The sequence below is a fragment of the Cynocephalus volans genome, chromosome 8 (assembly GCF_027409185.1).
Source record: "Cynocephalus volans isolate mCynVol1 chromosome 8, mCynVol1.pri, whole genome shotgun sequence".
NCBI lineage: Eukaryota > Metazoa > Chordata > Mammalia > Dermoptera > Cynocephalidae > Cynocephalus > Cynocephalus volans.
Window position 1 is genome coordinate 58,564,304 of NC_084467.1, and position 27,987 is coordinate 58,592,290.

The 27,987-nt window shown below is 43.4% G+C and overlaps 1 protein-coding gene across 1 annotated transcript in view; it reads right to left on the reverse strand.

Annotated features, from left to right (window-relative positions):
• WLS (Wnt ligand secretion mediator) overlaps window positions 1-27,987 on the reverse strand; it is a 94,863-nt gene that overhangs the window by 13,445 nt on the left and 53,431 nt on the right. The window contains exons 3-10 of the mRNA XM_063106330.1: window positions 17,387-17,511; window positions 14,148-14,309; window positions 12,924-13,060; window positions 9,699-9,867; window positions 7,505-7,602; window positions 7,070-7,133; window positions 4,921-5,064; window positions 3,645-3,728 (exon numbers count right to left, since the gene is read on the reverse strand). Coding sequence (XP_062962400.1) covers window positions 3,645-3,728; window positions 4,921-5,064; window positions 7,070-7,133; window positions 7,505-7,602; window positions 9,699-9,867; window positions 12,924-13,060; window positions 14,148-14,309; window positions 17,387-17,511 — 983 coding nt within the window. The remainder of the gene's footprint in view (window positions 1-3,644; window positions 3,729-4,920; window positions 5,065-7,069; window positions 7,134-7,504; window positions 7,603-9,698; window positions 9,868-12,923; window positions 13,061-14,147; window positions 14,310-17,386; window positions 17,512-27,987) is intronic.

Here is a 27,987-nt window from a genome sequence, read left to right on the forward strand (position 1 = left end):
CTCATACCATGAGGAGCACACAGGAGCTGAACCTGACTGAGGAAGTATCAGATTCATGCCCCCAACTCATGTTTGCTCTGAGACACACACACGTTGTTTAGAACGGAGTTGCAGAATTACCCACACCACTGAATTTGTAATCTGTAAATGTGTTATTTCCTGCTGTGGGCAAAGAGTTGACGTGCATAAATGAACTGTACAGATAGTCTAACCTACTGTTTGGAGACGGAATTGTGTTTTCCCCTCTCCCCTCTCAATTACTCATGCCTGGGACATCCTGAGCTCTGCGTATATTCCCACCAATATGTTCTGCAATAAGCAACCTAAACAGAGAAGGCCTTGTAAATCCAAAATCTTACTAATGCCAAGGCACAGAGGTGACAGTCTCCTCCTTTTAACTTTCAGAGAGAAAAATCAGGTAGCCCCAACCAAAAAAAAAAAAAAAATTCATCTCACCCTCTGTGTAAGTTTTATTTTTAAAAGTCCCTGTTTTTCCTGATTTTACATTTCAACAATTTACTTTTGTGTGAAACCACCCAATTATACCCGTGGAGCCAAGTGAAGGTCAAATCCCTTTACACCCAGTAGTCTTGACAACCAACATTCCACTTAACAACAAGATTTCCAAATCCCAGACACAGGCTCTCTTGCCGGAAACATTTCCTCTGTAAGTAACAGAATAAAGTGATCACACACACACACACACACACACACACACACACAAAAGAGCTAGGGACAGGCTCTCTGGGAGTTTGCTGCATGTGGCTTGACCTGAATGTCAGGCACCTGGGGGTCCCCTTAGTGTAGGTCAGTGACCTTCTCCCCTGCACTACACTTCTATTCCCTACTGCTGCCACCTCTAAATGGAATGCCTCTTTCTTTTCCAGAGAGAAGGGGCTAAAATACCAGCCTGTGGTGTACCATCTCTTGGTTGCTAGGACTGAGGCCATTAAAATGGCAGGCATTAAAAGACTGCACCTCAGTACCCAGCCACAAAGCCTCAAGGTCACTGCATTCCACAGCTTCCCGTCGCCTTTCATTCCTGGCCTTAGAGCTTCAATATCCTGGCAAGATCCCCTCGCATTATATTTCATGGGGCTTAAACGCAAGCTCTCCCAGCAAGCCCAAGAATATAATGGGGTTTTAATACATTCCTTTTACCTAAGCTGGGATCTATTTCAAAAAGTTACCCAATAGGCGTTCTTTCAGGTGAGCTCATGGCTCCGACATTCCAAAGTGACATTAAAAAATAAATCCTCTGATGACTATATTAATACAGTACTTGGGACACTGAGAGTTATGCTGGAAAACATCTTAGCTGTCTATAAATAAACCTTTAAAAAAAAAAAAAAAAAAACCCAGCAGGAGGAATGTGAGTAGCTAATGGAATTCAAAAGGCCTCACTGCTACCCTCTTAGAGTTGAAATCCACTCCAGGCCACTGTTGCAGCAGATGTAAAAAGCCAGCCACAGGCTGCAGCCATGTTAGAAAATACTGGGGCAATGCAATATTATTAATCTTTTTCTCCAAAGAAAAGCCACAAACTATGCTCCTTGGAAGATGGCTTCCTTTGCTTTAAAAAGTGCACTAATTAAACATATACAAGGTTATACGAGGTTCAGTTCTGGACATACAGCTGACTTAAGGATCAGTCCCTCTTAACTTCTCAGGTGGAAGGGACTCTGCAGGACAAGACAGTAAGTGAGATGCAGTGTGAGGAGAATGGCTTCAGCTGTCCAAAGTGTCAAAAGCATGTGTTACTACCGAAGGGTCCCCTCTTTTCTGCCATCCTGGGAATATATCTTGGAACTGACCTTTATTCCTCCCCCCATCTTCCTTGAGATTCTGCTTCTGCAGGAAGTGCTCGTGCTCTCTTGGCCTTATAGACTTGGCTGTATTGAGTGTCACAGCACATTACTGAGAGACTGGAGGAACCAGAAAGCATTTTGGTTATAAGAGGGAATTAACCAAGGTAGAAGTCAGGCCTCAGACACCCTATTTGAATTTGAGTGTTTGAGCCTCAGCTGGTGGAATCAAAAACTCATTCAGAGTTTGAAAGTTTTACTACATTTGAAGGGAAGAACGAAGGTGCTGAGGTTTTTTAAACAAACAGTCTGATACAAAAACAGCACTGTTACAGGTCGAAGCCGAGGTGGTGAACAGAACTTATGAAGACATGTATGTATATTGGTTTTAGTTTTTCCACATTCACTTCAACATTCAGCAGATCCAGCAGCACTAACGCTGTAGTATCAGCACTACCTATAATTTCTGCATCAGTAGAAATCATATTTTTCTATCAATTACAGTTGTAGCTGTACATCTGTAATATGCCTATAATATCTGTAACATGTATAATTGTAAATACAAGGATACTTCATAAAGTCCATGGAAAGATTTGTATTATCTTTTAATTCTGCTTTTTCACAAATTTTTGGATATACATATTATGCACATAAAATATACATGATTCCCTTTGAAATCCTTACTTTACTCATTTAAGAACATTTTAAGAAGAGGTCCATAAGTTTCACTAGGTGCCAGAGGGGTCCATATGCAGCAGCACTTTGAAACCACAGTACTAGAGGGGAACTTGCTAGCAGAATGGAGCACATCATGTCCTAAGGTTCTATCTGCACTACTGAAATTCTCCATTTTGGCTAAATATAGAGATGAGAGGGCACTGGCAAAGAGTCAGAAGGACTGGGTTCTGGTCCCTGACTTACTGTACATGTCCTTTGGCAAGACATTCAACATTCTTCCTATTTGTCAGAACACAGCTATTCATACTTACATCGTGCCAGGTCTGCTAATCACTTGCAAGTATTACTTACTTTGATCCTTACAGCAACCTTCTGCAGGCCTATTGTAATGTCCATTTTAGAGACAAAAAAAATTAAACCTTAGAAGGGTTAAGTAATCTGTCCACCATCCCCCCCAGCTAAAAAACAGCATAAATGGGAAATGTCTCCAAAGCCATTAGATTTCATATTCTAGCAAACTGAGGTAACAATTCCTATCCCACTTTCCTATGATTTTTTGTGAAGCTCAAATGAGTGGTAGATACAGAATACATTAGATTTAAACAGTACTTTCCACTTTCCAAAGTAAGTTACCAATATTTTAAAATTATTATCACTTTCATTACTGAGGTTTTTCAAGGATATCAAAATTTTGAGTTTTGGAAATAACCAGTGGAAAAATAAGGTTCTCTCCAGGAGACTTTTGAATTACGTTTCATGTTTAAGTGGCAATATAATTTTTACAAAGAATGGCTGATGGACTGTAAAAGGATCTATGTTAATGCTAGATAAGGATCAACTTGTATTAATACTTGTGCTGTGCTACAGGGCTTGAAAGGTTTATTCTCTTAAATAAATGAGACCTGTGCCCTTCAATCTGGCTGCAGGCTTGTCATTTAACAACTTTTACCTCCTAATGGTTGTACTGAAATTCAGTCAACTTGGGTGGGTGATAGCAAGCCCCAGATTAGAGTGGTCTAAATAAACAAGGCTTGACCAGTGGTCCAGAATTACAGCCACTCTGCTCCCCTCCTCAGTCGCTTTATAGAATTTTCTGTGCAGAGTAGAAGAACCTCTCCAGGACTTTCTCGTCTTGACATCTCAGGCTCCACTCACACTCACCTGACTAACGATGAAGAAGATGACAGTCATTGCAGCACAGGCCAAGGTGATAAGCATGAGAAATTTGAACCTGAAAATCAGCCCCTTTTAGGAAAGAGAGAAAGAGTAGTTTAAAATTCCACCAGCTACCACCAATCCTTTTCTCACTGTATAAATCTATAAAAGCTCATTTTAAAGAAATCTGTAAAACCAAATCCCTAAGAAGGACAGTAAAATAATTTCACATAGTAACATTCCTCCTGCAGGGATAAGTGTGGCTGAAACATTTCCTGGGCCAAATATGTCCTATGTTCTTATCTCTCATGCACCAGTGATAGCAGAGCCTGGGAAATTATATTCACAACACATCAGGAGGCTGCTGATTTCCCTGTTAAGCTGGTTTTACTTCTCTGCAAGGGTTCAAAGTTACCAAATCCAAGTTTCCTGCAGTTGTAATAAAATTCTGCTCTGGTAAACAAAAAGAAATGTGCATATTAATCAACATGAAGTGGTTGAATTTTCTCATGTCACTCCAGCTGTAGAGCCACACGAGCCTGAGAGAGTGCCTGTGGTTTCCTGAGAGCAGGATTTAAGGGAACCTGCATGTCTGGGAGGCATGCCTATTATTCAGGGGCTCTTAAGTGCAGATCCACTGTATATAAAAACCCCATGGTTCTGCCATTTCTCCTCTTTTCACAGCAGAATTAGGCCCATGTCACCAAGGACAGCCACTTAGGCATGAACCCAAGGGACCCTTGAAAAATCAAGAATGTGTTGCCTGCATTAGAGGTCTGAGCATGTTAAGTGTTTCTCTTGAATGAGGAACATAATCTATGAACAAAAATGACTAAACTCTATCTAAGCAACTGCTGGATATTTTAGGGGAAAGTGGCCTATTAGAGTCTGGAAATCAGATTACCTGGAGTGAACCCATATTAAGGGCAAGGGAACCTTCACTAAAGCCTCATCCTGAGCCAAATCTCATCCTACCACAGCCAAATCTCCCATCTAGCATGTACCTACATTCCATCCCAAAGCTGAAGAACCTGCTGAACAAGTTTATTACTCTTATTGGGGATGGAAACACCTTTATACCACAGAAAACACCAAGATTTAGAAAGGCCAGCTAGATGCTTCTTGCAGTAGGATTTGGCCTCTAATTTTGCCCAAAGGTCCTACATGAGAATTTCTCAATGTGTACTTGACAGTAAAAGCTCTCAATTTCTGGAGTGTGTGTGTTTACATATCGGGCAGGAAATATCGAGCACGAGTTGCAGAAGGAGCCAAGAGTGCTCACCTCATAGTGTAGCCGCCGGACTTTGCTCATGGCTGGCAGGCTGGACTGCTTCCCGCTGATGTTACGAAACACCTGAAATACCATGAAGCACAGAAACAGGAAGTAGAGGCAGAGGCAGATGCCAGCCACAATGATGAAAGCCATCTGATCGTGTCCAGTAAAGGAAACGGCAGGCTAACCATGCACACAACAAGCACTGCTCCCCACCTCTGACGGCAATACCCGCGTTTTGTCTCCAAATATTTAGGAAATTTTCAGGGGGATGAAACATTAAAACCTGGCATTCTAATGCCAGTGATAGAGAGGTTTTCAGACACAACAGTACCACAGAAGGGAGTGTTCAACATTGCTTTTCAAGCCAAGTAAGAGAAATGGTGCCTTGCTTGTTCAAAATGCAGAACCTAAGCCCACCCTAGACCTAACAAATCAGAATCTGCTTTTAACCAGGTCCCCAGGAGATTCATATGCACAATAAACTTGAAAAGCACTAATATAGTGCATATTGGTTGCTAAATACTGATCAGATGAAAAGCTGCATTAAAACCACTGGAAAAATTCAAAAATAGATGCCCGGGTCCCACTCCAAATCTATGGAGTCAGATTTTCCCAGGGCTAGAAAACCAAATAGAACCATGTTTGGGAGCTTTGGGGCTAGTCCTTGGATTTTTATAAGAATGAGATGCCCTGGAATTGTGGGGAGGGAACAAGTAGGAGTTGCGTGCAATAGCAGCAGCTGCCAGGGGCCCCCTGGCCATGGGATTGACGGTCTTCAAGTAAAACCAGGATCAAAGGATGATTTACAATCTTCTGTCACCACAGACAATCCTGTCAAATGGAAAAAGGAGCAGGAGGACACATGGTGAAGGTAGGAGTTGGGGCCGGGGGCAATATGCTCTGAGACCCACTGGGGAGACTCTGAGACCTACCATTAGGGCCCAATCTGAAAACCGCTGACACATGAGCTGGCTTGAGCAGATGACCTGACTCCAACACATTTCTGCTACAACAGTTCTACCCCAAATTGCCTATTTTTTAAGAAACATTTTAACAAGTGTGAACTCAGCATGCACCTATCATTAAATAATATATGTAACACAGTTTCTCCTTCTTTCCGATAACCAATAGTACCCTGGAATAAAGGGAATAGGAGGGGTCTCCAAGAAGTTCAGGGAAAGCTTCATATTATCTTTTAATTCCATTTTCCATGAACTTTTTACAATACCCTCTTATGGTTATTTGCTACAGGATGTGAAATTTTATTTGCTTCCCTACACTTCCATCATACCTGCAACACAGAAAGGTCGACTAAACTTAATATTGTAAATGTTCTCCTTTATGTGCAGCTAACATTTTTGGTGGTGGGAGAGAGGCAGAGGAAGGGTGGACTCTACTCTCTCATCTTTAAGGCCATGATACTACTGATTTAGTTTGCTCACAAAGTTCTATGACACTAAGAGACTGATATAAACACCACAGCCGGACAAAGCATATTCACCAGCACACAGCAAGGTATTAGCCATCAGGAAAAGGTATTCCCCAAGCCTTTCTCCCTACTCCACAGGAGAGTCTTTTTCTCCCAGAGCACTTGACATATTATTCAGGAAGATAAAATATTTAAATCCAGCATCCTAAAAGGGATAAGCTAGGACTGTCACTTCTGCTTCATGAAGATGACTCAGACATTGTACACAAACCAACCAGAAGCCCCGGAGACTCCTCTGGAACTAATCACCTTAGCCTTATCTCCACTCAGTCTCAGAAATGAACAGCATCACCATGGCATGCCAGCACACCAAGGTCACTGCAATAAACCTTGAACACAGGCTCTCCCACAGAGGCCCAGAGATGAACCTCTGTGGCTCCAGGGTAAGTAGTCTGCAGTAAACCGTATATAACAGATCATTTAGCAGCAATTCTGATCCCTCTGCCATGGGGATGGGCTGCAACCTCCTCCTTTGCCTGCTTTCACCCAGGCTTGAACGCAAGTGGTAATTCTCATTATTTGCCTTAATTGTGCTGTTATAATGGTCTGAGGATCAAAGCTCTGGCTGAGCACATATGGAGAGTAGCACCAGAACCTTAGAACATGATCTTAGGGACCAGACATCTATGGGAAGAAATAAAACCCTGAGCCCACAAGGAAGGATACAGCCAGCTCTGTTCCAACATCTGTAGTCCAGATACTGTAGAAGGGATTCGTGAGCTGTACCCCTCTACAAAGAAAATGAGATGGAAAGGCAAGACACAATTAATACACAGGCAAAAAGGAACTTTCCTTTTTACATATCCTTAGCTTTGCAGCTGAAGGGGTGGGAGTTGTATTTAGACTAAGAGAACCTAAAGAGAAACGGAACTTGTAGAATATGATCAGCCCAAACATTTTGCAAATATCAAAAGCTGTGCCTTTGATTTAATCCCGGTCCTTAACTAAGGATGTGTCCCTGTCCAGTGATTTCATCCCAGAGGTTCTTGTCCACCATTCTCCTTTTCAAATACTCCTCCTACAGAGGCGAGTGGACACTACAGAGGGGAGTGGACATGGTGATGCACATTTCAGCTCAGAGTCCCGCAGGCACCTGCTCACCTCTCACACATGTCAAATATGAAGAGGCAGAAAGAGCCAACAGCAATCGGGCCAACTTGCTTCCAGTAACCTGCAATGTGATTCCGCTCATGCTGATCCTGAGGAAAACCAAAGGGAGAAGGGAGATAAAGACGGGAGGAGAGCAGAGCAATTCCATAGGTGAGTTAGTCATACGAACAATACCTGCTGACCACCTGCTGTGTATCAAGCACTGTGCTAGACACTAGAAAATCTCCATTCTTCAGAGGCTTACTTCTGTCGAGGGAGGCTGGCACATAAACAGACCATTCCTAAGCCTATCCATAAGGGCTCTGAGAGGATGTTATGAGGACACAAAGAAAGCCTCACACCCTAGGTGGGGAAGTTTGGTGGCCTACAAGACAACTCATTCAGAAGTAAATTCCTATGTGACTTATAACTTGTGTTTGTAAAAGTGGGGTGATGACCAGAGGACAAAATAAAGACACAAAGGTACTTAAACATGTCCAATATAAGAGTGTGGAGTATACTAACATTAATAAAGCAAATGTATTTCACAGGGCCTACCCTCCAAAGCCCTGTATTTTCAGGTTTAGCCTAATTTTTTAAAATTACATATAGAAATGTTAAGCTTGCAAAAGACAGGAAACTTTCCCCAGGCTAAAGTCTCTGTTATAGATAAAAAAATTGTAACACAGCAAAATTGCTGGCACAAGGACAGACATCCTTGGTGCAGGTTAACCTAAAGTTGCTTTATTGTTACGTAAAAATACTGAGGAAACTGCTGTACAAAAAGACAGTATTTGCTAAGAACAAGCTTTTGCTGGTGGATCAACTTAACCTTTTGCAAACTGCATTATGGAATGTCACTTTGTTATTTCACTGATGTTACCAGCCTCTGTTGTTAAACTATACTTAGCCATAACTCCACCTATGCTCCTTTTCTGTAACTTTCTGGCCTGGGGAATAAATACTGAAAAAGAAACCCAGTCCAGGGTTAATTTCCCAAGGAGGAATGCCTCTCTCTTGAGGTTTCCTGGAAATTAACCCCTTTGGGGTTTCTCACTGCTCAGAAGAAATGGGCTTTGAGTAGTCCTTTTGCATCTCTGTCACCCAGGAGGAGAGAGGTGACAAAGAGATTGCAAAATAAGAGGTCTCTCATGGTTAGGGAAATTGACATTTTTCCTCCCTATCTTCATTAAAACCCAGAATGATTCCTCTGGATAGATATGCAAAGACATTAAGAGAAAGAAAATGGAGAAACCTAAAATGAGAAAACAGGGAAAGGCAAAAGACATGTCTTAGCCTCCAGGCTGGGCCCAGGTGAGGCAGTCCACACCAGCTCACTCTGGAAAACCCATGCAGCTGGCTGTCCTGCTGTCATACCTGGGTGCCCTCCACCCTGTCCCTGCTGCCTTGGGCTCATCCTCAGCACATCTCTGCTGGAAGACCCCTTGTGTTGAAGCACACCCTCAGGTGGAGTCCAGCAGCAGGCAAAAGCCTCTCTCTCCTCTCACACTGCTCTCCTGGAAGAGCAGCAGGGCTTCAGAGGTCTGCTTTTTATGGTCAAACTACAATGGAATTTAAAAACACTCTACTATGAAGCCTGACGTGAGGACCAGGTTCCAGCTGGCATATCATCTTAGCCACAATGTGACGACCACACCATTCTTATTTTTATCCATGGAATCTTCGATCCCTCCTGAAACATGATTTGGTATCTGTGCAAACTGAGGAGACCAGCGAGGTCAGTATTTCAGGGTTATAGGGGTTACTAGGCCACCTGGACAAACTGCCAGCTGGAAAGAGCCAGGCCCACATTCTCTGGTGGTTAACCTGTTCCTGGGGACAGAACAAGCAGAGCTCAGGTCAAAGGACAAGAAATAATAATCATCATTGGAATTGTGTATTTATCTTCTCCCAAGTAAGTTACATCATCTCATTTAATTCTCATAAAACCCTCATACAATAGGCTTTTAAATCCCATTTTAGAGACTGGGAACTCACAGTTCAGAGCAGTTATGTCACTTGCCTAAGACCACTGAGCTAGTTAGCAGGTGGTGAGGCAGGATTCTGAACTGGAGGATCTGACCTGTAGCTACTGGTTTACTCTGCCTCACCGCAACTGATCTGAAGTGGAGGGAGGTGGGTGTCAGCTAAGCAGCCTGCCCAGAGCAGCTGTAATACGTCTGTCCCTTCCCCAGAAAGCTCTTACCATCATGTGCTCGCCACAGAAGATGATCCAGAAGGACAGCAGCATTGCATAGAAGATGCCCTGTCGGATGTCACCAAACAACAGCATCCACGTCCAGTCAAACCCAATGGAGAACCATTCCACAGGGATGTTAATAAAGGTCATGGAAATCCCAAGGGCAAAGATGACTCTGATGGTGAGAAAATATTGAGAAAGCCACTTTATTCATTTGGAAGGCAGATTTTCAAAAATCAGAAGCCAGTTTTGAGAACTGAGATGTTACTTATGGGGACTGTAGCCATATGATCAGTTTCTTAGCTCTCGTAATGTTTCCACACAGAGATGCAAAATGTCCTATTTAGTTGGCAGCACTGCAGAATGAAAGAGTGTTACATTAATTTTGCCATATAATTGAATCTAACCTCCTTAATGCCCTACACCTTGTTTTGTCACCACCTCAGATTAAGGGCTTCCTACAAAGTTTTTGACTCCCTTGCCTTCTTAAACAGACCTCGTTGAGTATAATAGTCCTCTCTTAGCTGTTCAGGTTATCATTAACCTGATCATGAGAACACTCACTATCATTGTGATATCCTCAGCAACTATGAATTATATAATCTTAATTGTTTCAATAAAGAATGACTCTAAACACATATGAAATATAAATTCTTTTGGCTGTTTAGCTTTTACTTTGCTTTTCCCCATCACATTATTAACTGCCCCTTCTTTTCTCTATTAAATATCATTCTTATGTCACTAATTTATTCATAGCTTTCTTCATACCTATGAAATACATGTGTTTACTAAGCACAGATCATGTGCCAGGCATCGTATTAGGGCTATAGACACCTAAATGAACAGAACCAGTTTTTTTCACTCACGGATATGCATTTAGTGAAAAAGCCAGATAAAGAGACAATTGAAATAGAGTATGACAAGCAACATTACAGAAGTACACAAGCATAGAAAGCTGCTACGGGGGCTTCTAACTTTGACAGAGACAGAAACTCAGCTGAGTTGAGGTTGGGGAGGTGGAAAGCGTATTTCAAGCAGAGGGCAGAGCCTGGATGGAGGCACAGAGGCCTGGGAGAGACTGAAGCATTTGGGGATCTGCATGCAATACACATCATGAAACAACAGGATGTGAGACTGCAAAAATAAAGAGGACTGAGCTTATGAAGAAACTTGCATACCTCACTAGAGAATTTGAAATCTATCTCAAAGTGACTAGGGATTCAATCAAAAGTTTAAACAATGGAGTGACATCATTCATTTATTCAACAAATATTTATTAAACGCCAGTCACATAGAAGATGCTGAGGTTATAGCAGTGAACAAAATCAGCAAGGATCCTGCTCTTGTGATGCTTGCATTCAGATGGGGTGGAAAGATAGTAAATAAATGAAGAATGAGAATTATGAAGAAAAAGTAAAGCTAGGTAAAAAAAAAATGGAGAGTGATAAAGGTGTGATTTTATATAAGGTGGGCAGGGAAAAGCTTCCAAGGTAAGAGACATTAGAGCAGCACTTGAAGGAAACGAGGAATTGAGCCACAAAGATATCTGGAAAGAGCATTTCAGACAGAGAAACCCAAGTACAAAGGTCTTGGGGTGCAAGCATGCCAGACGTGAGTGAGTAACATCAAGGGGGGTGACAGGTGGTGAGGAGACAGCAGATAAGCTCAGAGGTGGCAAGGGGCCAGATCATCAAGGGGTTCATTGGTCAGGGCAAATGAGATGAAAAGCCAGTGGAGAGCTTTAAGCAGAGGAGTGACATGATATGATTGACAATTAAAGGGGAGCGCTCTGGCTGCTGCATGAAGATTGGAGGGAAGAAAACAGTGGAAGCAAGGAGAGCAGTTGAGAGGCTATTTCCAATAACCCAGGTGAGAAATAATGGTGAGTTAGAGTAGGGTGGTAGCAGTAGAAATGGCCAAATTCCTGGTGGGTCAGATGAGGGGTGTGAAAAAAAAGAGAGAAGTGAAGGATGGTGCCTATGTTTCTAGCCTGAGCAAATGAAAGAATGGAGTTGCCATTTACAAAAAGGGGGGTGCCTGGGACAGAAACAGATTCCAACAGAGAGAAAATGAAGTGTTGTTCTTTGTATATGTTACATTTTTTTTTTTTTTAAAGATGACCAGTAAGGGGATCTTAACCCTTGATTTGGTGTTGTCAGCACCACGCTCAGCCAGTGAGCCAACCGGCCATCCCTACATAGGATCCGAACCCGCGGCCTTGGTGTTATCAGCACCGCACTCTCCCGAGTGAACCACGGGCTGGCCCTACGTTACATTTTTGAAGCAAAGTAAAGACACTAAGTGAACAGCTAGAATATCTGGGTCTGGAAGTTGAGGTTGAAGATATAAACGAAGTTATCAGAGGGTAGATGATTTTTAAGACCATGAGGCTAGATGAGATCACCTGGGGCATAAGCACAACTAATAAGGAGAAGAGATCCAAAGACCGAGCCCTGGCTCCAAAGTTTAAGGGGATGGAAAGACAGAAAGAAACAGTAATGGAGACCGAGTGATGGTCGGCAAAGGAGAATGACCAAGAGAAAGGTGTGGGAAAGGGAGCAGTCGATCTTGTCAAATACTGGTGATGAGTCAAAAAAAGTGAGGGCTGAAAAATGACCTTTGGATTTGGAATGTGGAGGTCACTGCTGATCCCAGGAAGAACAGTTTTAGAGGAGTTGTGGGGATGAATCCAGTATGGAATGGGCTCAAGAGAGAACAAAAGAAGACATATAAACAAGATTTTTTGTAAAGAGAAGCAAAAAACAGTGTGGTAGCTTCAGAAGGAAGTGGGAAAGGGGTGAGTTGTGCTCAAGAATGGGATATGGTAGAGCATGTTTGCATATTAGTGGAAACAACACAGCAGGAAGAGATAAGCCAATGATGTGGAAGAGAAAGGGGAGGAGAGCGTCTGCAGGAGCACTGTCCTGTGAGAAGGACTGGGCTTAGTCAGGACTCATCCACATGACAGACAGAAGTGTCTGATTCTGACTGTGGGGATAAGGAGCAATGACAGAAGAAAGAGCCAGAAATGTGAGAGAGGTAGAACCGCTAGGATTTAATAATAATTTGTAGGTGAAGTCTGAAGGAGAAAAAGGGGTCCAGAATGACTCCTGCCAAATCATTAGCCCATGTCACATACTGGCTGCTTGAAACAGACCTCAACAAAAACAGAAGCCTGGCAGATCATGGGAAACCAGTGTTCTTTAAGAGTGCTCTGAAATCAGCTCTTACTTTTCCAGAAGCACTGGGGGCCGGGACATCATGGTGATCCTCCTCCAGTACCACACCATAATGATGAAGATGCTGGGCGTGAGGAAGGTCTTCATGGCAAACCACACCTTAGTGAAGCCTCCATTTTGATGGATTCCCTAGACAGAGATCATAATTTTGAAGGTGAATATATCTAGTATTATTTTTACCATCAAATGCATTTTTAGGAGAAGCGGGTGGAGACCTTCTCTGCTGAACTTTCAAGATCGAGAGCCTTCACATTCACAGCACGTACTGCCCTCATACACCACCTGGGCCCCCCGCCCCCAGGCACCGTAGAATTATATATTAAAAGGCATAAAAAGGGGCCCACTATCTGCTATGGGAGTGACTAAGAACATGATCAAAGATTTTTCTGTAAGGTTTTCATTGAAAAGTTGGAGATATCCTAGATGCCCAATATGTTAAGGTAAATCTATACCATGAAATGCTAAGTGGTATTGGAAAATATATTTATAATACATTCACAATAATTAAATGAAGAAAGCAGGGAACAAAAGTCAGTTCAGTATGATCCCATTTTTTTTAAAAGGGAAGGATTATAGATGTATGAGCATACATATATAGAAAAAGCCTGGAAGGAGGTATATCAAAACCTCAAAAGTGGTTGTTTCTCCAGATGACAGGACATCACAGTTATGCTCTTCTGCGTCATTACCTGTACATTCTAATTTTCTATAATAAATATGCCTATCTTGTGTGACATTTTTTAGATTAATAAAAATGGTCTCCATACTCCATGTTCTACTTTTTGACCAATTAAACAAATAAAATGGGAAAGAGCCTAAAACACCGTTTCCTTTAACATATGTGCTTGCAAGGTGAAACATGTAAAAAAAAAACTACTTTCATCTCAGTGTTATCCATTATGCAATCACGACCACATTATGTTCTCATAATCATTATAATGCTCTTAAGTGATCTTAACCCCACTTAAAATCTAAAGTGCACAAGAATTGCATTGTTTTCCATTTCTGTCATCTCTTACACAAATTAATTGGCTTTACGATCTCAGCCATCATGGGTTTGTTATTATTCCCCTTTCTCAGAGGAGACACAGAGGCAAGTGAGGCACAGTGGTGCCGAAGGTGAGATGGAGTCCCTTCCAATGCAAACGCCCAAGAAGCAGTGTTCTTGGCCAGAGTCCTCGTGTCACACCTGCATGGATCACTTCCACTCACTTACCACCAACCGAATATCCTTTATCTCCCCAATCCCCACGTTGATTTTCTTCTTCTCATTCACAGGCAGCCTGATGTTTAGAAGGTAATACTTATGAGCCACAGACCCGATTTCCATGAAAGGAAGGACATCACACTCGTAGTAACGGCCCTCATGCTCTGGGGTCTGCAAGCAGAGCAGAGTTAGAGGCAGGGTCACTATTTCCAACAGACTGTGTCTGAATTCTCCTATCTTAGCCTCATAACACATCACTAATTTTAAAAAGCTAACGCTAAAGCTGGACCTTAGAGGTACAGATTAACAGGGCACACTGGGGGCATGGTGTCCTCCCAACCTCCCCATAGCCATATTTGAGGTAGAACCATAAATTTTAGGTAAAAACTACAGATACTTTTTATTTGTTAACACCTTTCTCAGATCTTTAACCTCACTTTGCCACAGAAGCTCAGATTCTGGGCCTGATCTTGCCCCTTGCTAGGTACCTTGGGTCACCCTGCCTCATTTGACTTCACTGCCCTCCTCAGTAAAGCAAGAAGGTTAAATAAGATGATCGTCAGGGTCACTTCTAATTCCCCATCATGGTTCTCCTGGTTCCCAGTCTCTACAGACAGGGTAACACTACTACCATGAGAAAAATTAACCTAAATTCAACAAATTTAGAGAGACACATTGGCATCTGGGATCCTGGCCTGGACTACCTGTCTTGGAGACAAATTCACTGTATCATGTTAGAGTCGAGTCTTTATGTACTAAAGTTCTGCCTCTGCCAGTATTTAGGGCACTTAAGAAGAAACATTCCTCTTTTTCTTTCCTTCCTTTCCCCCACCCCCTCAGTCCTCCCCAACTCCAGCATGAGACTGGCTAATTAGGACAAATTACAGCAGGTGGCAACTTGTCTTTTTTTTTTTTTTTTTTTAAACTTCACAATCCACCAGGGACTAAAAAGCTTTAAAGCAATTTCTCATTTAATCTTCAGACTCAAGACTAAATTTCACTGCAATCAAAAAGCATAGACTTGATGATTCATTTCCCTCACACCTTTCAAGGTTTAATATCATTCTTGAAAGGGATCAACACATCCTAAAGATAATTAAGCAACCGTCATTAAGAAGCAGTCGCAGGCAAACACCCCTCCCCCTCACTCTGCTTCTCTGCCCTCCAAGTGTATAAGGTGAGAAATGACTTTTCCCTTTTCTGAAGATGAAATTCCATATCCAAAAGTCTTCTAGCTTAGATGCTCAACCAGTCTCTCCTCTGAAAGATGCAATCAACTTGCAGCGACAGCCAGAAGGTTTTAATTAATTTCCTCCATTGCATACAAAGATCTAAAAATGTTAGATATTCCTCTCTTCTGCTTCCTCTAGTTTCTCTCTATCATTCATTTTTACCTTCAGATGGTCCCCAAGGGCCTACCCAAAACAATTCCAGATGGCTTTTTGGGGGGAGAAGGGGATCCCTATATTTGACATTCAGCAGAGGATCTAGGGCAGCTGCTCTCAAACTTTATGAAACTTAAGAGAATGAATTAAAAGCCTGTTAAAACACAGATTTCTTGGTTCTACTCCCTGGGATTTTGATTTAGTAGTTCTTGGGTGTGACCTGGGAATCTGCACATCCTACAAGCTCCCAGGTGACACTGATGCTGTGGGTCCTCAGACCACACTTCCTGTAGCTCTGGTCTAGAGAACCTGGGGGGAGGGAGACTTAACAAGCGCCGGACACTGCAGTAGATACTCCTGTGTAGGGTGTATAGTTTGTTCACGAGTCTTAGCTTAACACCTTGTTTCCTGCTGGCTCTCTGGTTAACATCCCCTTTCACTCTCAAAATGACCCAGACAACCTGTCAAATCATAAGGTTACCCTGCTTATGTTCATTATCTCATTGGGTCCTTACAAAGACTCCTAAGACAGACTCCTATTCTATTTTGCAGAAGCTCTGACAGATTATGTAAGCTTGCCTGAGGTCAGTCAGTAACTGATACACCTGGAATTGAAGCCAAGTACACTTTGCTCCAAATCTATGCTTTTAACTTATGTTAATGCTGTAGACTGCCCTGCCCCATCTTACCCCTCTGTAGGGTAGGACAGTATAAGGCTGGGGCATGGTACTCAGAAGTCTCAACCTGCCATTCTTATTATCTCACAGGAGACCCTAACTTTGCAGTTATAAGCAAAAGCAAAGTTAGGAAAAGCCGATGCCAGGAGAGGAGAGGAACTAATCATTCAATGAGCAGGCATTACAAAGCTGTCCACATCCTTCAGGAGATGAAGATGTCAAACTTATCTGAAGATGTCAAATGAAAAAAGACATAATTAAGAATGTTTTAGTAGAGAGTTTGGCCTCTCACACACCTCACACAAGGACAATGAGAACATTTCTGCACCTGAATGGACATCAGAGCTCCCCTAGCTGCTGTGTTCCATGCCAACACCCCAAAGAATGTGAGTAACCATGAGTGACAATAACTGTGGCTCCATCTCACCTCCACAGAGACTTTCAAAAGTGGGTGGGGGAGCAGAATCTTGGGCAGATGTGTACAAGGGATGCACTTGACATTTAAAAAGACATTTAAAAAGACCCCCTGATTTGGTCCTTATACCATCAAATCCCACTATCCTCTGAGGGGTCACTGAGTCAATCCCTGCATTTTAATTTATGAGGAATCTAAGGCCTTTGCATACGAGAGAATGTCTCCCTACTCTCAATGCAGAAGCATAACCTGCCTCCTATGGGTGGTTGAATGAGCTTTCCTGGAACTAGATAAAGAAGAGTTTTAAAGATGCGTAAGACACCAAGAAGTCTCCAGTAAAACGAGATTTCCTCTCTCGGGTCCTTCACTTGTCTGGTATTCTCTAGGATTGTCGTATTCAGACCTGCACATCAACTTTGGCAACACACAGATGCCCAAGAAACTGAGAAGCAGACAAAAGTACTGACACCATATGTACAGATTCTAACCCCTTGAAATAACTTACAAACACTTTCAGCTATTTACCAAAGACCCAGGAGTTTTTGTATGAAGAAATTTTAGAGAAACAACTAAACCATTTCAAACAGATGATCTTCTTCTGTTCTTCTCTCCTTTTCAGGGACATGAAATATCTACATTGCCCTTCTCTCTACTAAGACAAAGGATAATGACCAACCTTTGTGGATCATGCATATGAAGTATAAGCAAATCTTTCCACATATCTGGGGACCAAATAAAAACTCCATCAACTTAGACATCCAGGTATCCTACCTTGGGGGATGTGAAGGTACATTTGAGTTTCCGTGGTACTCTCTCATGGGCCATTTCAGTCCATTCAGAGAACGTATCATCACGGTAAGCCAGGGAAACATCCATGGAAACTTCTGCATTTTCTCCTGCAAGGAAAAGCATGCACAGAAATGGCTTTTGGGAAGATATTTTGGAAATGGTTCAAAAATTCCTACAGGCTTTGCCATGGAAACTTTCAAGACAAAAGATATATTAGTTCCTATCAAACTCCAAACCTGAACACTTTAAAGTCACAGGAGAAAATCTAAGCTGGATTTTGGGTCCCCTCCTACAACCACTCTGTCAGAGTCAAGAGCTTCCCCTTGACTCCAGAGATGAGGGCCTTACTCTCTCTGAGGCAGCTCAGATGGTCAGATTCTGAGTCATGGTCAGAATTTATCCTACTAGAACTTGCACCACTGGTCCTAGATCTGCCCATAGGAACCACATGGCAGGTGAGGTCCTTCCTTCTTCTGCAAAAAGTACCTTAGGAACTTGAAAGCCATACTTCATCTGCCTGAGTTTTCTCACCCCTTTGATAAACATGTCCAAGTTTTTCAACCACCCCTCTGACGTTGCTGACCATTTGGTGCTCTCCTCTGGACACACTCTGGTCTGAAAGCATCCTTCTTAAACTCACCCCTCTCAAATATAGGATCTGCTACTTCTCTAAAACTCAAAACACCTTCTTCATATTGTGGACAAAGTTAATGGAAATGGCAAAGGTTTTTCCAAAATTAAAGACTTCTACACAGATAGGAATATAATAATGAGCACATAATTGTATAAATGAATGTTCACACATATTTCCCTATCAGTAAGAACCACGAATGGGTTTAACTCACCACAGAATTCATTAAGGAGATTAGATTAATAAAAATTGCATCTGTCCATTTTGTCTGTTTTATACTATGTTGGGCAAAGTTCAAGAACAGAGGGGATCTAATGAGGAAAAAAAGCAGAAAGTACAAACCACATTTCCAAAATGATTGAGTCAGCTGCCACTAGGGTAATGAAACTGGGCACAATTCTAGGCTCTGGTTTTTCAGCCTTGAGAAAGTCTCACTAGTCCAGGCACTTGAATAATACCCACCACCTCCAGGGTGTTTATAAGGATTAAAGGAGGTAAGTTAGTGAAAGCACTTGCAAGCTGCCTGGTATGCAGTAGGTGCTCAATAAATGTTTACTGAACCTGAGCAGACACAAGTCACAAGGGGAAAAGATAAGAATAATGGTTATCAGGGAAATAGGGCTTTTCTGTCCACTGGTCTAGTGTGGCTTGCAGCTGACTGGACTGTGTGGCAAATCCCTGGGTCTGGGAGAGATCTAGGAAGAGGACAAAGTGACACCTGGGAGGAAGGATCCAAGGGCATTCTGATGTCGATGCAACCTTCAAGGAACATCAGCACCCACTATTTTATTGTTGCGATTTAAACCCTCAGTTAAACATGGTAAGTTGGCCCCTGGGTTTCCTCTTTCCCTCCTGACATTCCACAAAAAGACAGTAATGAAAAATGAAGGATATTAAATCACACGGGAAAAAACTAGAGACATGAGTAGACCAGAGATTTCAACAATTTTTTTTACAGGTGAAAAATAGTTGAAGTAGGGTTTCCTGACAGCCACAGTTCAAACTCCCACAGAGGGAATACTCTGGAAAAGTGAGCCAATTCGTCCGACAGAACTCCAAGCCAGTCAGAATTTGAAACTGACCACAGGGTGACTAGGTCAAAGTCTGTACACAGAATGGCTGGACCCTCACTTCCTACATCTTCCCATCACCAGGCAATGCAGAGACCCAGGGCTGGACACGGGAATGGCAAGAGTCCGTATGAGAAACTGTGTGAGCCCTGACTTGGCAGAAGCCACGCTCAGAGTTAGTACACCCCATGGCTGGGGACCAGGCTGGCAACGGCTGCTCCCCACTTAACAGCCTCAGGGGTCAACAGAAAGAACTGGCCAGGACTCCCATCTGTGAGTCAAATATTAGGCACCGAGATATATCCTTCCCACTCCTAACACTTGTTGAAAGGGAACTTAGAGAACGGCAAGACTCAAGAGCACAAATCTGAAAAGCTGTCAAACAACTTCTCGGCCCCCACAGGCTACAAGCAGCAGTTCACATCCTGTGCTCCTTGGAGCCTAGGGTTCAGGGCAGCACTGGCCTTAGACACAGGCCACACTTTTAAACGGCCCTGCTCTGGCTGGCTCTCTTCATTGTTCCCTTTCTCACAGGACAAGAAGACCCCGAAGTGACGGGGACGTATATGCCTGGAGCTACCCCCTCCTTCCACTTCTAGATCATGCTCCAGGAACTCAGACCCCAGAACACTCTGCCCAGACAGCTCTGATCCTACTCTCAGAGACTATGACTATGTGGCCTCTTTCCCAGATCTGGATGCCCAAGAGGAACTGAACAACCACTGTGCACCCTTAGGTGGTAAGGAGTGGTCAAAAGGCTGATGTTTGCAGGAAGATGTGAACAGAGCTCGAGCTCAGAGGTTGTGGTGTCCACACATAGCACATAAGGCCCCTCTCTGTATGGGATGCAGCCAGGCGTGGGAAGTAAGGGGAGCAGAGGACCACACTGTTTGGTCAGTCACATTTTGGTGTAGAATTCCAAGGAGTCCAAGAATCCTAAATTCAAACCTGGCCTTCCAGTTCATTATGAAGGTAAATGTGTCATTATTAGAGGATGGAACATATTTGGCTTAACATTTTGTCTGCCTGATTTATCACTTTTACATATTCAGTCACGGTAGGCATGCCTTCATTAATACTCTTGCCCTGACGCCACTAATGTCAGGGGCAGGCCTGGTTCAGAGCAGGTGCCTCAGGGAGAGAGAAGGCCACAGAAGCTCACCTCCTGGCCTGGTCCCAGCTTCAGCAGTTACTTGAATGCTATGCAGGATCCTCAAATGAAAAACTGTTCTAAAATATGTTGTTCAAAACAAACAAAAATTTTAAACACTATTTTAAATGTACAACTACTACATATTAAGCACCTGTGACTTCAGTGCTTTCATTTAAATTACCTCATTTAATTTTCCCAACAAGTCTATGACATGGGCATGGATATTTCTTCTTGATTAAGTAAACTGAGGTCTTCAGACACTAAGTAACTTGCATGAAGTCATATTGCTGTTGGCAACATGAGGGAGATGACTATTTTGAAATTGCCTTAAAAGACAATCATCTTTTTCATACGGCTTAAAGAAAACTGGCTTACTTGTGATAATGTAAAAAAAAAAAAAAGCTCTCAAACCAGTCCCAAATCATGGCTACGTTAAGGGTTTCTTAAGAGCAACAGCTCTCCTCCTTCAGAGGCTAAAATGTGCCAATGTCCTCTCCTCCAGTCCTCACACCCGTCCTATGAGGAACAGGTTATATGAATGGCTCAAGAGCACACGCCGAGCCAATGGCCGAGCTGGGACTTAAACTTCAGCCTGGATCACCCCAGGACCCCAATACCCTCTACTACCTTTGTCGATAGAAAACAGAGAATTCAAAAGTAACTAATAGCTGAATCCAGCACACTTCGTAGAAGAGCACTCAGCTCTGACCACCCTTTGCAGCTTTCTACAGGCAAGAACTGTGCAGTGCTCCTGGGAGGCTGCAAGCATGGCTCATGACAATGTCTGAAATTCTCTAATCTGAGCTTTGAAGGGAAGAACTGCTGAAATCAAGACAGCACCATTTCATCAAACTGACTGGAGAAGCGTGATGTGATCCAAAGAGCACTGAGCTGGAGTCTGGGAACACAGGTTCACATCGCAGTTCTGTCCCCGACCACATGTGTGTGTGGTCACCGACAGGCTGGGTACAGACTGGGGAGCAAGCCTGCCTGAAGGAGGCAGCTGCTTTTGGCTCCAATCAATAGCCATCATGAGGTAATACAGGTCTTCCGAATTTTTTCAAGAGTAGCCTGAAATTCAGATTTTTATGAAACATCTCCCAATTTTTAAATGTCAGTAACTAATTCATGAAAAACAAAATAAAACAAAATCCCCATGCAGATCAGCTAATAAAACATCAGGCAACCCTAAGTCACTCTGTAGAAGAGACTCTAAACCTCTTCATGCGTTCTACCACACCACCATTCTTTTCTTTCCATTTTACCATGAAACAAAGTTCTTTATAGAGCTTTCTATCATTGCTCATTAAATTTACAGTGTGTTCTGCCTAATCCTCACACATTATCTACTTAGCTCCTGTGCAATCTGTGCAGAAGTGTTATCATTCCTGTTTATGAGGTAGAGAAGTCAAAACTCAGAAAGCCCAACCCCTAGAAACACCAGACTCAAGCTTCTAGAGCTTCATGGCCTACAGTCTTATAGCTTTTGCCATCTTTCATGGTGTACATAAAAAATAGAAACCACAGGGGGAAAGAAAGTGACCCTCTTGCCTCCCTTGCTGGACCCCTGGACAGACACTCGTGTTCCTGACCTGTTAGGACAGAATTTACCTTCTAGGATTTTATGATGATTAAATTAGTTACTGCATGAAAAATGCTTAGAACAGTGCAGAAAGCATGAAGTGTTAGCTATTGTTGTTGTCATTTTATTAGGAAAGTGAAACTCTTATACCTACCCTTATTTAATTCAAAATAACTACCAGGCTTCAGGAATATGGAGCTTCCCACTATGAAACCCTAATCCAAACCTGGAACACAAAACTCAGAAACAAGGAAGCACGGGGCAGAAGAACGTAGTAGAGCTATGAAGTCAGTTGCATGAATCATCTTCTCTTCTGCCTCTGATGGACTTGGAAATAAAGTTCAGCTTTAATGACTACATTGCATGTAATAAAACACTGGTTTCCTGACTCCTGGGACACTGCGTGGGCAATACTTACTCTCACACCCTGACCCTACCAGAGATAATAAAGGTAAAGACTCCAACTTAAACTCCCTGGGAGAATGACAGGAAGGCCAGGGCTACCTCTGGCACCTGGAGAACCTTTCCTATAAAACAAGGACACTGGTTACACCAGTTCCATAGGGTACAGTTATAAGGTATTAGTGTAAGATATTTATAGATTTGAAATCCTTGGTTTTCCACCAGACCAGCAGCTTTGGTACAGAAGCCCATAGGTCCTATGGGCTGATCAAGCTTCACATTTCCCAAATGACTTTTGAGACATATTTTGGTTGGGTGGAAAATTCATTCAGAAATCTGGGAAAGGAGGTGTGGAAACTTCTCCTTTCCCAGAGAGAAGTTTCCTTAGGTGGGTCTTCACTTAGTACTTCCATCATGTTATGAGGGTGGTGCGCTGACACGGGGAAAGCTGCGCTACAGGGTTCTGTAGGAGCAGACCCAGAGTGCAGAGTATTATTACTGGTGGAAAGATCCATGCCTTTCCATACTGGGAAGCGTCGCCTACTCATCCTTTGGAATTCTTCATCTCTATACTAGTTATACCACCCTGCCTAAGAAAAGCACTTGCCAATGTGTTTTCCTGCAGCCAAGTGGGGAGTCAGAGAGGACAGCAAGTCCTTTATACAAGCCAAAAATGGTAGAGGGACAACAGCTAGGAAAGAGGTTGGGCATGCCCAACAAATGTAGGGCAGTGGCTTAATGTAAGAGGGGCCCCTGGGTGGGCAGGGGCTGAAGTGATGAACTGTGACTGGCAGCTTCAAGGAAGTCATCAGGATGTTTCTCACCTACACTTGACACGCTCTCTCTATAGGAAATGGGTGTTTGCCAGCCAGGAGACTGCAAACAGCACAAGTTTCAAGTCCAAATAGACCTGGTTCTGAATTCTAGCTTTATGTCTTCCCGGCTGAGCAACCTTGAATAGGTCTCGCTTCCACCTCTGCAAGACAGATGCAGTGGCACATACCTCCTAAGGCTGTTGACCACTTGGCATATAGCAACCACTTAAAAACACAAGTTCCCTTTCCATCCAGTCCCAGGGTGGATAGCTTATATTGCTGACCAATTAACTGGAAATAAAGGGGAAAAGGGGTAGGGCAAGTTACATTAGAGGAAGTAAAGAATTATTTTATGGTTGTCAAAAGCTTTCAGGTTCCTAGAGAAAACTTGATTTTCCTGGGCCCTAGCCCTGGGAAAAAAAGTTAAAGAGGTTTCAAAATGCTCCTGTGCGTTCCCACGTTCCACAGGGGAGACGCCAGTCACCAGAGTTTGTTTGGGTAACCTCAGAAGGAGGCCACAGCCTCCTCCCAGGCCCCGGCAGACATATAATCTGGGGTTATTTATGCCAGCATTCCTTCCTTAATCAAAAACTCTATGACCTGGCTTGTATGTCTTGACGCTTTCAATTAAGAAATAACAAAACCAACCCTGTCCTACATCCATGGTTAGGTCTGGCAAAAATGGACTCACCTAATTATAAATGTGGCCCGGGCTGTTTTCTTAGGAAGCCCTACAGACCTTGGTGTAAGCAGTTATAAAAATGAATGAGTACAATTATTTCACAAACCAGCCTAACAGTTTAGTTCACATTACCTCTCTTGTCTTTCCTCATCACATCAAGCATTTGCATTGTGGAGAAATGCTTCCTACATGTAAGAAGACATATTTCCAGACATCATCAAAGTGGTCCCTTGCTGTCCTCTGAAGCATTATCTCCTAGTTGAGGTCAGACATCTGCCTATGAAGCACGACTAGGACAAGGGAGAACACTGCTCCCATCAGGTCCACTCCAAAGTGACATCTTCTCAGTTAGCAAACAACCACTTATCCCTGTTGTAGTGAAGGCTGCTACTTCTTAAAGGCTTTACAGTTCGAGCAGTAACTGGCGATACATCAACTGTTTTGTAAATAAATTGAGCTGCAGAACCACAGAATATGGAAAAACTACATGGGTTGGTTGGTGCAGCTCTCTTCCCATCTCATTCAACATATTTGCCGTGAGGGATCTCATCTGCTCCAGGGACACGAGTCACCCTCTCCAGTCCAGATGTCCCTTCTGAGTTTCAAACCTGCAAGTTCACTTCCCACTGATGTCTCCTCTTACATGATTCATAAGACCAAGTCACCAAATCTGGTCAATCCTCTCCGCTAAGTGCCTCTCAGATCTATCCCTGCATCTCTCCTCACTAACACTCCCACTGTTCAGACCCATCATCTCCAGCCTCAGTGATGAAACACTGGCCTCACTCCTGTCCTACTTTCACACAGCAGCCAGAGAGGTGATTCCTAAAATACTTCAAATGCCTTAATATTGTCCTCAGACTAAAGTCCAAACTCCTTAAGTGGCATAATAGGCTGAGACCTGGCTCCTGTTCAGCATCCCAGTTCATACCCTAGAAGACTCTTCCTACTATCTTCCACCCGGACTGGCCACCTGGAATCCAGCCCCCACCCCTCCAGCCTTAGAAGATGGCTAAGAGCTCAGCTCTGGGGACAGACAGATGGCCTGGGATCACAGCCCACCATGCCTACTCGGTGCCTGTGCAACACGGGGCAAGTTGCTGAACTGCTCTCTCTATAAAATGGGATTGTGGCAGTGCCTGTCTCTGATGACCACGAGGAGCAAAGGCGCTAACGTGAGCCAAGCGCTCAGCACAGGCCTGCATACAGTAAGCACTCGGAAAACGCCCGCTGCTGTTTCAAGGCTGCTACTTGAACCTATTTACGCTCCCTGCACTCAGGGTCCTCGCTAGCACACCAAATTTTAAAGAGGGACCTGCTTTGAGAGAGTGAATTACAAAAGGGCTTCTTTACATCTGGTCTGCAGACAGTGCTTAGCATCCCCACTCTTCTAGAATTCCACCCAGATTCACTCCAGCCTTCCCTCATGCACCAAAACTGAATGTAGCACCCTTCCCTTGTTTGACTCTAGTTCCTCCTCCCTGTTCGTCCAGCATTGTAACTCTTATCCTGCTGTAGTGCTCCCACCTGAGGACTTATCTGCATCTCTCTAATATGCATCTCCCATTTAGACTGGAGGACCCTAAAAGCCAGGGACGGCCCCAGTCTCATTCACAGCCATGTCACCCATGTCTTTACACAAGAGATATTAATACTTACCAAATTAATTAATATCATCCTTCTTTTTCCAAATATTCTTACAACCCAAAATTTTCTCTGTCATTCCATCACCTCTATACCCAACCAATGGTTTGCTCTATTTTGGTGAAATTCACAGTTACCCCACTGCCTGCTTTCCTACCCCCCCCCCCCCCACACACACACCTCAGAAAAAGGATGTGCCTCAGATTTGGCCCAAGGGTCCCAATGGTCCGACGCCAAAGAATAATGTTCTTGGTTCCCTAGGACTGGGTAGAAGGGGAACTTTTGAGAGAAGTGATTCTGAGAGAGGAGCTGTCTCCTTCTCTCCTCTCCCTTCTGAATGACAGTAAGGGGCTGCACTAGTGTTCTACTTGAGAGGTCCAGTGGAGCAAAGGAGGCAGTGCTGGTCTAGGGTTTCAGGCTTAAGTAAAGCAGTGAAAGTGTGGGCCTTTGAGGTCTGTATCATGTCCTTTCAGTCCACAGGGATAAGAGAACAGACGGGACTTCTGGCAAGAGATTCCAGAGAAGAAAAATTGTGCAGTGCTCACCTGGAAACAACAAGTCCTGGGTCATGTCCCTGCTAACCTACTCAAGCCTACTTTGTCAGGGCTGGAAAGGAAGCCCTTCAGAACCAAGAACCCATAACAACCGGCACTGCCACCAAGATGTAATCAACACACTTCTGAAGCCCCTAATGCTAGAGAAGCCAGCCAACTCAATTCATTTCTGCCTCCACCAAATATTTTTAATCACCTACTTGTTTCTATGCCAGATAGTGGGGATAAAAAGATATACAAGGCAAAGTCATCACCCTGAAATAGTTTACAGTAAAGTGGAAGGCAGGCATTTACATGAATAAGTATAATCCCATGTGGTTAGAACTGCATTAGAAGTACATATAAAGTACACAGTCAGCTCAAAGAGGTCAAGAGTGCCGAGAAGGGGGTCAAGGATATAGCACAGAAGACGTGATCTTCTATACCACCTCATCTGGAGAAAGTGATAATAATTACTTGTGAATCACTAGACAGCAAGGTAGGAGTAGGAATTACAGGCAGAGGAAGCCGCATGTACAAGAAGTCATGTAAGCACAATAATAGCATAGTGTAGTCAGAGAATGCTACTAATTCATTATGGTGGGGAATCCAAGAGGGACTGGAGAAAAGAGGGAAGGCTGGGGAACAGGGAGGGTCTCCTGCTGACAAAGGGAAGAAGTCTGCATTGAATGCTGCAGCATTTTGTTTAGAAGAATGTTTAGGCAAGAAAGAGATTCTGGAAACTGTGTGAAAGACAGACTGGGGTTTGGGAGGCGTGAGGGGTTTAGAAAGACAACCAGAGGAAACTGAGGCACACTTCACTTAGAATTCTCAGTGTGGTTAAGATGATTTGATCTCACAGAAAATATCACCAGAAGGATATTTTTTAAGAAATTTGTTTACCAAGGAATTTGAACTCAACATGAATCAATCTATTTCTAACAAAGCCAGGGAAATCGGAACCATCCAAGCTGGCAAGTGTTAAAACACTGGAAAGCGAATGTGGCAACAGCTTTCCTATTTGACCATAATCAACATCAACATGGAGAGAAAACCAACCTGACAGCCAAGGGAGGAAAACACACAGTGGGCTTCTTTGCTTTCTCCCCAGGACACCATCAGTACACAGAGCATTTAGAATAGCTGACTTGATGGTTGTGAAAATCTACCTGCCTCTCTCTCTCTCTCTCTCTCTCTCTCTCTCTCTCTCTCTGAATGCAATTAGAGAAGAGAGCTTCATTCACACTGAATCTAAAAATAGACAATGGCAGAGTTCACAGACTGACAGCTGCATTCTCATACAGTAACCAGGCCAGGGATGGCTAATTGAACTTAACAACTTCCAAAACAAACAGTGCAGAGGAGCCCAGGGTAAAGAGAAAACACTAAGGTCAGTTCTTCAAAGAGCTGGAAGAGGAATAGGGTCACTCTGTGGCAGTTTATTACTCCTCCCCAAATCCTGATGAAACTGGCAGAGTATTTTGCCCAGAATTGCCCAGAGCCCTGTAGACAAGAGCTCTGGCAAACTGAGCTGCTCTATGGGATCCAGGCAAGAACAGGAGGGAAGGGACAGGGCTGTCCTTCTAACCTCCTCCTGAATTTCACCTGGACAACAGCAAGCTAAGAAGAGTCACTACATTTTTCTAGATAAGATAAATGAATGCTTTTTCCCCTTTCACCATATCTAAACTACACTCTGCCTAGCCTGGGGCATTAAAAAAAAAGTTACCCAAGAAATAAACACAGCTTATTAAGGAGGAGAAATGAGGTGTCTAAAAGAAGCAAACCATTTCTTTTCCTCCTTTCAGTCCTAAGATGTCTTCAGTTTTCTTCCTCAGTCTGCCTTACCCAGGGAGGGGATTACAGCTGGGCTTCAAAAGAAACAAGGGAGTGCCTGTGGATGGGAAGCAGATTCTCTCCACAGCTCTCCCACAGGTCTGCGTTGGCTCTCAGGGCTGCTGCCAGCCAGCTCAATGTCAGATCGCTGCACCCCAGCATTCCCTGGCCGCTCCACCTCCATCGCCCTGGTGACTAAGCTGTTTCAACAGCTGTGTTATTGCTGGAGTCGGGC